General features: G+C 32.0%; 1 protein-coding gene across 1 annotated transcript; it reads left to right on the top strand.

The window, feature by feature from the left end:
* The first annotated feature begins 8,847 nt into the window (after positions 1-8,847).
* LOC108728726 (zinc carboxypeptidase-like) lies at positions 8,848-12,352 on the top strand. The gene is made up of 7 exons (XM_018457461.1): positions 8,848-9,000; positions 9,511-10,023; positions 10,114-10,201; positions 10,366-10,568; positions 11,551-11,635; positions 11,883-12,130; positions 12,283-12,352. The coding sequence occupies exons 1-6, from the start codon at positions 8,848-8,850 to the stop codon at positions 12,077-12,079; spliced, it is 1,239 nt and encodes a 412-aa protein (XP_018312963.1). The 3' UTR covers positions 12,080-12,130; positions 12,283-12,352.
* The last annotated feature ends 424 nt before the right edge of the window (positions 12,353-12,776 follow it).

The raw sequence follows: 12,776 nt of genomic DNA, 5'->3' as shown, positions 1-12,776 counted from the left end.
CGCCCTGCGCAAACCTACGCGGTCCGCGTCGCGCTACTTCAAGTCTCTTTTCTACCTCTACAGAATTATTTGCTTGCATATATTTGGTATCAGAGTAATCCTGAGACTGTATACTATCTAATCGTGCCAATATCCGATTTATTTGCTAACTGTAAAGTGTGGAAAACAGTCAGTATGTCGAGCAGGAGCGCACGGCCAAATAGCGCGCTGCGTGTCAGTACTGTCTTACATAGCTCGTGGAATGTCATAAAAATTATTTGCTCGAATGATTTTGATAGCAAATTTTTTTTTTAGCAAAAATAATTAGCAAATAAAGAGCACTAAATTTTTGACCTATCGCGAATTTGATTTTCGATGGTGGGGGGGTCCAGGTTAATGGGGGTAAACTTGGCGGAATTTAACTAATGGATTTGGCAAGTAATGAGTGAAAATTTTTAACGCAGCGGCGAAATAAAAAAAATTATCGGATCTTACATTTCCCGATACATGCGGTGAAGTTTGTTGGTCAAAATTTTTAGAATATCACAGACAGTCCAGCGTATTCCATAAATATACCTGAAATCACACATTGGAATCTCGAAGAAACATAATAAATTTTCTCTCTTCGTCCTTGATCTCAAGCGGTGAATCGAAGTTTTGTTTGTTTTACGAACCAAACTTTTAGCCAGGAGGAATTTCAAGATGGGAAAACAGGGAAGTAATGGCAACGCCACCAGTAAGAAACCGAGATCAAGTAAGAGGTTCAAGAGCGCACTCAAGATGAAGGTGGAAGGATGGGATGGAGCGCGATTCAACAGAAGTTTCAAAGAGCAGCGATGACGGAGTGAGAAGGTAAACTTGGGTGCGGAAAGTCGGGGGATTCCGAGAAAATTTTCAAAGGTCATTTTCGAGAAACGCGAGAGGTCGTACGACATCCTTTTCTCCATTTCGCCACTATGCTTAAAATTCTTATTGAAATTTATATATCTGCCAAATCCATTAATTACAATTTGCCAAATTTGCGCCGAAAAATCATAGAAGGAATGATATTTCATTGTTATTTCTGTTACAAATAATGTGAACAAAATCCTATAAAGGATTTCTGAGAGAAATACAAACATTTTTTTAGTCTGCCTGGATTAATGGATTAATCTTTATACTTCTTTGTTCTTTTTCGTTTAAATATATACGCAGTCATCAGAACGAGCTCATCAAGGCAACGATGCGCTTCATCTTCGTTAGGAGGGTTTTTTTCCGCGTTAGATGGAGTCTCATCTTGATTCGAATGCGTGCAACGCATCGCCGCGGAAACGGAATTTCCTTTCACCGTAGATGAAAACCTGTTACACGAGCTTTTTTCATAATCACGCCTTTACGACATTACGCAATCGTCGTTAGCGACAACAATTTCGGGAAGACGTTAAAAATCCATAAGCCATGCACTAGTTAATATATGTCGGTTGATATGGAAATCCACCAAGCGTGTAGACCACATTTGCTTATCGTCGATCGCGTCTGGCCGAACAGGTGAACCAGCTACTTAGGTTACTTTCAAACGTAACTGTTCTGCATTAAACTGTCAGCTTTCTGCCATGGATCACCGAGTACCAAGATTATTATCATTACAATCTCTTTTTCGTATCGTTCTCACGGATATATAAATTTTTGTAACAAATTTTTGTATAAAGAAATAAAAATCTCGTCTCGCAATATCAAAAAGATTTAAATTACATATAAATCTGCATAAAATAATTAAAAAAAAAAGTTTTCGTTAATTTAATCATGTTCCTGACAGTTATCTATTACGGAATACGAAGCACCTGCCTACACTATTTTGCTTATTATTAATTATCTCGGCGCTGCCTCCTGCATGATAAGCGCTCGCGAAGAAATACTAAGAAACCCCCCAGCCAGTTGAGTGCATCGACGCATACCGCATATGCATTCCAAGCTTAATTATACGTCGCAAAACATCGCGTCCACTTTTACGGTCGATAATTTGCCCCGTGTTAACGCGTTTCTGTCTCTTACGACGTGCCGGGTCGTTACAGGTATCGCGCACAGTCTTCTCTGCTCTTATCCGCGTCCTCAGCGTAATCAATCCGACGTACTAACGAAGTTTCATGGCGCGATACATTGGCTCTGAGATTAACGCCGCAGCCAGCCGTGCGTAGCCTACGTTGCAATGCGCACCAGACATCCCACTAGACCACCCCTCTCGCGTCTCCTCCTATGGTCTACGTTAAATACGCCAAAGGCGTCTGCGTTAACTGTTAGGTACGCGACCACGGCGTTATCACCTACGTGCATACGCGAGCACGCATAAGCGCGCGGTTACAGGCGCCATATGCTCTCCCAGCAACCATAGATAAATACAGGCACGAACACCGGTATTATGTATGTATGTACACACGCACGTGTATCGCACACGCACAACGAACGCTGTTACTCGATATTACGAGAAGAGTTGTACGTTCGTGACGTTTTACGACCGAACAAAATTTCCGCACGATGTATCGCGATTTAATTCCCGCGCGCGTGTTGTGTTCCAATCCGAAAGTTCTCGGGAAATACGATACCCTGGAGTATCCTCGGTGCCATGATTTTCCAGCTGTATAAAATTAGCAGGACCAAATCAGCAGAGTCAAATCGGACCTATTGGAATTTTTAGTCCTTATTTTATATTAAATTGTACCATTAATGATAATTTTGTACTGTGTGCCATTTCAAAAAAAATCGTGGCGCTGCTAGCTTAACATTAAGCTGGCAGGACCAATTTAAAATAAAAGAAAAATAGAAAAATATCAGAAATCAATAAGATTGAAATTGTACTAATTTGTACTACCAAAAACAATTCTATTTTTTGTCATTCCCAAGAAAACAGTATATGTTAGTTTAATATTTAAACTGGTATAGGATCATAAAAAAAATAACACATGGGCAAAAATGAACAAAAACTGAATTTATACTAATTTATAACATTGAAAGTAAGTTAGGTAATATTTTACATTTTTTTTCTCCTTAAAACGACTTTATTAATATATACTTACAATCTACATGTTAGTGACTTCAACAACAAAACCGATGTAAACCCGACACTCAACTTAAAAAAAAAATTTTAACATGCAATAAATTAGCTTGGTTTGCACTTGTTTATACCATTTTCTTTTATCTCATAAATTAAATTTGGAAAAAATACTATCACTTTGAGACATTACTGTTTCCGAAAAAGAGAAATGTCATCTAATTCGGCATCACTTATACCTGTTTGTTCATTTCATTTGTTTCACCTTTAAAGGGGTGATTATACCGAAATTTCAAAACAGGGGTAAGAGCTAACTTCGTTATTTCTGAAGATATTTTTAATCCGCAAATAAGTTTGAAATTTCGGTGCTATTTCGGATTGAAATGAGTACAAACGATTTCGAAACAGCACTTGCTTGCAGATTTAAAATATCTCAATATAGGGTGCTAGCATTTTTTCCTTTATATTGAACTCCTTAAGATACAAACAAAAAGAAAACTTAAGCTAGATTACAAATCTATCTTAATTTAATGTTCATTAAAAAAATATATAATTGTTTTTGATAGTACAAATTAGTACAAATTCAATCCTATTGATTTATGATATTATTTTTCTTTTTTTCTTTTATTTTAAACTAGTCCTGCCAGTTTAATGTTAAGCTAGCAGCGCCACGATTTTTTTCGAAATGGCACAATACAAAATTATCATTAATGATACAATTTAGTACAATAAAATAAATACTAAAAATTCCGATAGGTCCGATTTGATTCTGCTAATTTGGTTCTACTAGTTTTATAGAGCTTGATTTTCCTTTTAGCCCAGACAATAAATTAAAAAGAGGATTACCTGGAAAGTCTTGAGGGAATTTTTATATTTAGTTATAGTTACGTAATTTGCCCTTATAACAAATTTACATTTTTCAAAAAATTGACGCGCTGATGCCGCTTTATTGGAATAATGGCTCAAAAATAGAGGAAAAATCAATTTGTCGCAAATATCTCATTCCAGGTTTATCTATCGACAAAAATACCTCTATAACAAATTGTACACGGAGAGAATTTTTTCTTAGAATTTATCCTGAAAATATGACAATCGTGGGACAACATTGTATTTCGAGGAATTTTAATGTAAATCTTTCTCATTCATTAATAAAATTACAATGAAGTATAAAATAAGTTTGATCAATTTTACTGAAATGCATGATAAAAATCTTTAAAATATTGTATTGTACCACAATTACCATATTTTCAGGGTATATTTTAAAAGAAAATTCTCTTCGTGTAGAGGAGAAAATTTCCTACAAATTATGTTGAATAAATTTTTTGTTGGATCAATAGTTTGCCTATAACAGTCCCTCAAAGTGACGTAAAAATTTCGATAATACTAAAAGCATCTTTTTCCACGTTTTCTACGTTATATTATATGAATGTATGTGTAGTAATGGTTCAATAGTATAGGTATTCCTCAGGTAATCACAGGTAGTAAGTCCGGCTTTTTGTTCTAATGGACTGCTTAAGAGAGATAGGGGCTTCGTATTAGTATACCTACATCTACCTTGACCGGTTCGACCATAGCCCACAAAATATTTATGCACACAAATAGCATGCCATTCATACATATATAAGTATGGCTCAAAATATGATAGGCTGTTCATTTTCCTTTCCTATCTCCAAAAAGCTTATTTTTGTATTCCGATATCTTCGTCTTTATATTATAAGGCTAAGCCTCAACTGTGCCGAATTTGTAAATGGCCAATGCGGCTGTAGCTAATCGTGTTGTTACTGTTCGTTTTTACGATTTTATCATGGCATTCCGTGTGAATTGTTTTATCCGTAAAGAAATTGTGGATGATAAAGGTAGAGTTGTAGTGAAGGAGAAAAGTTTGGAGACTTTCGTATTATCAAGTATGAAAGAAATGACGATAAAATTAATTTCTTGAAAGGTTTAAAACATCATTCACGACGCATGTAGAAAATGATATATAAACAATAAGTTAATTGCCGCATGTGTGCATAGAGGAAGTGCCCTCTGCCCAGAGCGAAAAAAACTTCTTTGCATAATCGTAAAATTATTTATGAGGTGTCCAAATTATCTATGAAAGATATTTTGTAATTAGCGAGTGAACGTAACGACGATTGGGGAAATGCTATCGTTGATCGCATACAATCAATCTCTGATTTAGTAGCAGTAGAAACTAGGTATCACAATTCGTGTATGAAGAGATTATATCGACCGTTATCAATAAAAAGAAAAATATATGAAGAAGCAGAAAATGTTGAAGAGGCAATGGAATTAATTCATATCTTGCAAAAAACTCGGATGAATTTCAGTTCAGTCTCGAGTTAATGAATCAAATTGAAGGTGATTATCGTCCACACGTTAAGACGGTCAAAGCAAGATTATTGCAAAAATGATGAGGATATTATTATTGCTGAAACTGCAAACAAATGTCCGGTTGTGTGTTTCCGTAATACCGGCTATAAAATATTAACAGAAGCATGGTATGAACAGAAAGTATCCAATTCCAAAGAGGAATGAAAACGTATTGTGAAAGCGGCGGCAATGATTATATTGAAAGATATTTTCATGTTACGAGATTACCCATTATCCTCCATAATTTTTTGATAGATGTTTAAACCGTTGTGCTCGAAATGTTACGGATATTACTCGAAAATATCATTTTGAAGAATAAACGTAGCTCTGTGGCAAAATGGAAAAAAAGTGTATTGTTCTTGCACATTGTGTAATTTTTACTGTAAGATCCAAATTATTTTTGTCGTCATTGCAAGTCGGAATGGTAGTATTTATATTAAAAAACATATCAAAATAACTACTAAAAATATTATCATCATTGGGATTTTGCTCTTCATATGAAGAAGCAGTAATTTTTGAAATGTCAACAGTTATGCGGTCAGCACTCGAGATTGACGAAAAGACATTTTCTTAATTCGTTTTCAACAACGCAGATTTCAATACGCAAACATTAGATGGATTCAATACTTTCCACGTCATGAGTGATATTCACTGCATCACTCCTATTATTTTTATTGCTCGAAAGGAAAAGGAAGAACAATTAATTTCTGATGACATTGTCTGCGAAATCAGCAAACCCGGTCTATCAGGTATACAAAAACGTTCAAAAATAAAATAAATTACTGTAGAGTAGACCTACTGGGAAAAAAAACCATGTAAAAAAAAAAGCGCCTTATATTTTACCTCCTGAGTGGTGTGGAAAAAAGTATTTTTAGTACTATTAAAAAATCTACATCACTTTTGATGCTTTTCAGCAAGGACACAGTCAGACACAGTGTAACACAGTGAATCATTACATCCTTGTTGTTTGCCTACGTTAAATAAGGATGACTCACTGTGTTACACAATGTCTGACTATGTCCTTGCCGAAAAGCATCCTTTGATAGATTGTTACGGGCAAACTATTGATCCGACAAAAAAATTTATTGGATATAATTTGTAGGAAATTTCTCCTCTACAATTTGTTATAGAAATATTTTTGTCGACAGACACACCTAGATTGAGATATATGCGACAAACTGATTTTTCCCGATTTTTCCAATATGAGCCATTTGTCCAATATGGCGGCGCTGGCGCGTCAATTTTTTTATGGCAAAATTTAAATTGATTATAAGAGCATCAAATTACTATATCAAAAACTCCCTCGAGACTTTCCAGGTAAAATTACCTATTGCCAGGGTTATTTAGCTATGACAGCGAGTTTTATCAGTTATTATCTCGATATTGCCACAAAGAGGAAAAATTTTAGCGAATCAAGTGTGCTATTAAAGTAAAGAGCGCTGTTTTTCGACAGATTTTTGAAAAGCAATACTTAAAGATAATGTAATTATTTTTATTTTTTGAACTTTGCGATCTTTATTAACTCACAAATTTAGTATAAAAAAGAATTAGAAAATTATCTTTTCAGAAAAAAGATAAAAAAAGCGCCAAGCATATTAACTCCTTAAAAAATAATCATTGTAATTACTTTTAAAAAATAAAACGCAGTGATACGAATATTTCTATATTTCAATTTATTCTTTCTATTCCAATAAAATTGCGCCAATTAAAACAAATTCATGGACATTATATTACCTAACTCCATCCAAGTGATATATTTTCTCGAATTTCCAATAAAAAAATAATAGGTACTGTTTAAATGCAAATGGTAGTATTTCGTTTTAACCCAAAATTCAAAAATATTGAAAAACTTGGTACTGCTAATATATGATATCCATATATATGATATCCATATTTAATCATAATGACATTAAATTAAGATAGTAGCGTTAAATTGTATTAAATGTTTTAAAATTTTGAATTAAAACAAAAAGCTATAATATTATATTTGAAATAGTATTATTTTTGAGTTAGATTACATAACGTGCATAAATTTGATTGTAAATGGCGTAATTTTGTAATTTCATTATTTATTTAAGGAAAATCAGAGCCGCTACTTGAGTTGGAATAAAAAAAATGAATAGGAATACGAAGATACATACATATGACTTAGATTTTATTTTTTAAGAGTAATGGTACAATTATTTTTCAAGGTGTACAAATATTTGACACATTTTTACTTTAAAATAAAACAATTTTGAAGTGAAAATTCATTATCGCGATAACATAAATTTGTGTGATAATGCAACTTTAGCACCGTGTGCATTTATGTATCTACAGTGAGTTGCACAAAATAGTCGTCAACAGTTCTTTGAAGAAAAGAAGTCGAATATATATTCTAAATTAAAATAACATTTTAAAAGTACATTTCATGCACTAAATGCACTAAAATGCAATTACTTATTGTCCAATTATTACTATTATTGATTACAGCTTATCGTCGAAACATGCTTTTTAAGAGAATTTTCGGCCAGTCTTAGATAAGGACTTTCAAATCTTCCAATTATAATTGAACGGCATATAAGTAAATGTATTTTAGTACACGTTATGTATTTTTAAAATAAAATTTTAATTTTTAATATATTCGATTTCCTTCTGAAAATACTCTTGTGTTATTATATAACTGTACAATCCGTACATAAATTTATTTATTGATAATTTCTAGTGCTCCCGTTTTACAAAAAGGTAAGCGATTTTCTTGAAACAAATTACTCATAAATCATATTACATAAATTAAATACTATGTTGCAAAAATCACATTAGTATTTACTTTGTGGCGATTATATCGTCATGACTTTGGAGAGCCAAACATATACGCGGCACATATACAATGAGAATATACGTATACAAAGATTCTATCTGTGCACACGGCTCGACGTTCGAGGAAACATAGACAATAGGCTTTTAATTTCGTGTGTCGAGCGACTGTTTACATTTCTTCGACTATTTAAATGGAGCAGAGTCGAAATAATTTGTATCGGTGCAGAAATTTATAATATGTATAATATATAATCGTTGATAATTTAATATGAAACAGCAATTTATCTAAAAGTTAACCGATTCTTTCAAATTGTAACAACAGCGATAATAACATAATATTTTGTGTACGGAGAATATTCGCGAAAGATGCGAGCGACTGAATGTCAGAACGTGAGATCAGAGTCGACTACCAGACACGGGCCTGTTAAGCACTCATTATTTCGTAAAATTTGGGCAGGGGATAATAATCTTTTAATATCTGACACGAAGTATTATTAGATCAGATTATTAGTATTAAATTATTTTCTTGCAATAACCGACACCAAACCGACATCAAAATTTATTAGGTAAATATAAATTTTATAAAAATAGTCTTGATATAAAAAAAAATTTTTAATGTGACGCAAAAAGGTTAATTAAAAGTTAATATTGTATTAAAATTGAAGAGTATTATGACCATCTTGTGGAGCATAATATTATGCGAGATCGTGGGATTGGTGGTCAGCAAGCAGGTCACTTTTGAAAATCACAAGGTCTTCAAAATTACTATGACTACATCGATGGAGACTGAGCTGCTTAATCGTTTGACAAAAATTTCTGATGGAGTGAGTAGATCTTTCAAGCATAAAAATTAAGGACAAATAAAGACAAATTAATATATCTTATGCAAAAATCTACATTTCTCTCTCTTAAGAGATTTATAACATTTATATGACTGTATATTAACTAAAATTTAAAAAATTAATCTCAACAATAGTATAACGTACATATATTGCTAAAAATTTATAAAATCAGCTTTACCCACATCAAATTATTTAAAATTTTGTTGAAGAAAACTCCAAAGTAAGTTGAAACGTTCAAAATGAAGAAAACATCGTTTATCGATAGAATATACGTAAACTTCATTATTTCAAGATCTTGCGCCTGATCATCTGACTCTCATTAGCCTTGATTTATGTTATATTTTTAAAAATTGAGAGTCCTATATAATTATTGTTTTTATCAAATTATTTATCATACAACATTTAGAAGACATAAAAATTGACTAATACATAATTAATTTTTTATACTAACATTATTTTTTTTTAAATAAACAAGTTAAATATCATTTAAAGTTTTCCTTCTGGAGGGCATCGTCTGTAAGTAAACAAGTGGAACTTATGGTAGCCCCGCACAAGCTGCCAGAATTCTACGAAATGATGGCGCAGATTCAAGCACCATACGAAGTTTGTATTGAGAATGTTCAGACATTAATCAATCGGACAACGCCAGCAAATGTATCAATGGAATTTGATTTTAAAAATTACCACCCTCTCGATACAATTTATAAGAATCTACATGACTTGACAAAGCAATATCCTAATATAGTACAAACTATAGTAGGCGGCAAGACATATGAGGGACGTCTAATCATAGGTGTCAAGGTTTCTTTTAAAGCGAACAATCCTGGAGTTTTTATTGAAAGTGGCATTCATGCCAGCGAATGGATTGCGCCAGCAACTGCCATGTACATCTTCCATCAATTGTTGACAAGCAACAACACGGAGGTCAGGGCTCTGGCTGAGAGCCATGATTGGTATATCTTCCCAGTGTTCAATCCCGATGGATACGAGTACACGCACACTACGGTAAATGCTGTTTTATAATGTGATATAAAGCATCGTTAACTAATTTATAAATTAACGCTTAATTACACGAATATTTTTAATTTATTTCAGAATCGATTGTGGAGAAAGACACGTAAGCCGTACGGTTCCGGTTGTTATGGCAGTGACCCCAACAGAAATTGGGGTTACAAATGGAACAGTAAATTTTTATTGTATTATAAAACTATAATGATAAAAAATTAAATAATATTCTAATAAAAAGTCATAAAGAGGTCATTTATGGACTTTAGAGAGCTTATATTAAGATGTGCTGAATGTTTCTTATAATATTATGTATATTTATGTATAATTTAACATTTTCAGCTGGAGGCTCTAACAATCACCCATGTTCCGAAATCTATGCCGGACCTGCGGCGTTCTCCGAAATTGAGATAAAGAGCATGTCCGAATATATCAATTCCATTTCCGACAAATTCTACGCGTATATTGGGTTACACGGCTATTCGCAACTATTGATGTTCCCTTATGGTTATACAACAGATCGTGTTGATAACTACGACAACATGGTGAGTGATTGTAATTATAAAACAAATATAGCTTTGAGAAACTAATAATAAAATATTTATGTATGAAAAACTAGTATTAAATTAATAAAACAATTAGTTTCTTTGTAATTATTCAGTTGAAAGGATAATATCATATTTTTTAGCTCAAAATTATAGAGTTTTAAAGCTTAAAATCTCTGTTTTAAAAGTAGTAAAGTAATGTCATATTTTTAACTCAAATTTATATACATTCTATTTTTAATTGACAATTATATCGTTCGATAGAGTTTCAGCTTTAAGAATTTGTTTTTTTAAATTGGATAATTTTTAACAAAGTTATGAACAATGAAAGTTTTATTTAACCCGCGGGTAACTCAGTAACAAAAAAGGAATAGTAAAAAAAAATTATTTTCTAGAGAAAATTTTAAACTTTCACGTTAGATAGTAAAAAATTTTTGCAAATATTTTTTAGGCACGTAAGGCATATAAAATGAGAAAAAAATTTCCTATTTTGTCCAGTTCATAACTTTCTATATATAAAAATTGCCAAACTCATAGACACTAAAAAAATATAGTAACGAAAGTTAATATATTCGAAAATAGACATTTTAAATTTTAGAACCCTTTTTATGAAATTTAAATTTCGCATATTTTTTACGAACATATTCTATATATAATTTTGAGCTAAAAAATACGATACCTAACTTACAAATCAATGTAGTTATATATATGTGTAATGTATATTGAGAAGGAAATAATTCTTCACATAAATTTAACAACAAGTTTAATTATAGTTTAATAGTTTAATAGTAAGTGATTCACAATTCTATGACAGAAGAAATTTGAAGTAGTTCATGATCTTACTGTTAACATAACTATTTATAAGTAACAATTTGAAATATCGTATATAAATAATCGAAGATTATAATTCTAATTAATTCAGATAATTATTTATAAAAATAATAGAATATAACAAAGTTTACATTTTATTTCTATGTTTTAGTATGATATTGGCATGAAAGCGATTACAGCTCTCGCAAAAAGATATGGAACTAATTACACAGTCGGAAGTATTGCCGAGACAATATGTACGTAGAAAAAACTTTCGTTTATTTTTTCCTCTCTCTCTTTCTCTCTATCCTTCTGTCCATCCATATGTCTGTCTTTATATCTTATCTATGTTTAAATACTTTTATTTTTTCCGAATGATTTATCAAAGAATTTCTTCTTTCCATATTAAAGGCGTTGCGAAATTGATAAATTATTGCACACATTCCGAGTTTATGATAATTATATAAAAATATGATTTCTTAAACTTATTTATTTTGTATTTAGATGTGGCTTCCGGAAATTCTAACGATTGGATAAAAGGCGTGTATAATAAATCTATTGTCTACGTTTATGAATTACGTGATAAAGGTCAATATGGCTTTTTGTTGCCTCCTGAACAAATTATCCCGACTGGAGAAGAAACTTTGGATTCTATCATAGCCATGCTTAAAGAAGCAAAAACTCTAAAAGAAAGGCTATGAATTTGACACCAAGTGATGTTTACATAATTTTCACCATGTTGGTAGTAATATGTAGGTGCATCAACAAAATGTAAAATTAGTATATAGATATTAAACTATAATCCGAGAATAATCACCTGGGATGTTTTCTACATCCCAGCGTCGCAAAAATGAAGCTTACATTACGGTTTTTATATCGACTCTAATTCATATTTATTTTACAGTTGGAGTTTCCGAGACCTAATGTGCATAATAGAAAGAGTTTATGACGAGAATTCGTAGCACCAACCTACTGACACCTGCTAAAGTGTAAAAATTACCTCAAACGATCGTTTATGTGATATAAAAATTCAAATATAGTAACAGTATATATTGTAAATTTGAAATATAATATATTGAATATAAGATGAGATTATGAGTACTTACAATACATTTATTTTTTTCGAATGATTTACCAAAGAACAAATCATTCATGGTGTCAAATTCATACTCATATTTTTTAGAGTTTTTGCTTCTTTAAGCGTGATAGCTATGATAGAATCCAAAGTCTCTTCTCCTGCAGTCAGGATAATTTGCTCAGAGGGCAACAAAAAGCCGTATTGACCTTTATCACGTAATTCATAAACGTAGACGATTTATAGAATTAATTTTCGATGTGAGATATGGACAATTGAGAGTAAACGCAGTTAAATTTAGGGTATATCTATTTTTGTATAAT

This window comes from Mycetomoellerius zeteki, unplaced genomic scaffold, assembly GCF_001594055.1.
Source record: "Mycetomoellerius zeteki isolate Tzet28-1 unplaced genomic scaffold, Tzet1.0 scaffold64, whole genome shotgun sequence".
NCBI lineage: Eukaryota > Metazoa > Arthropoda > Insecta > Hymenoptera > Formicidae > Mycetomoellerius > Mycetomoellerius zeteki.
This window is presented reverse-complemented; position numbering and strand designations above follow the sequence as displayed.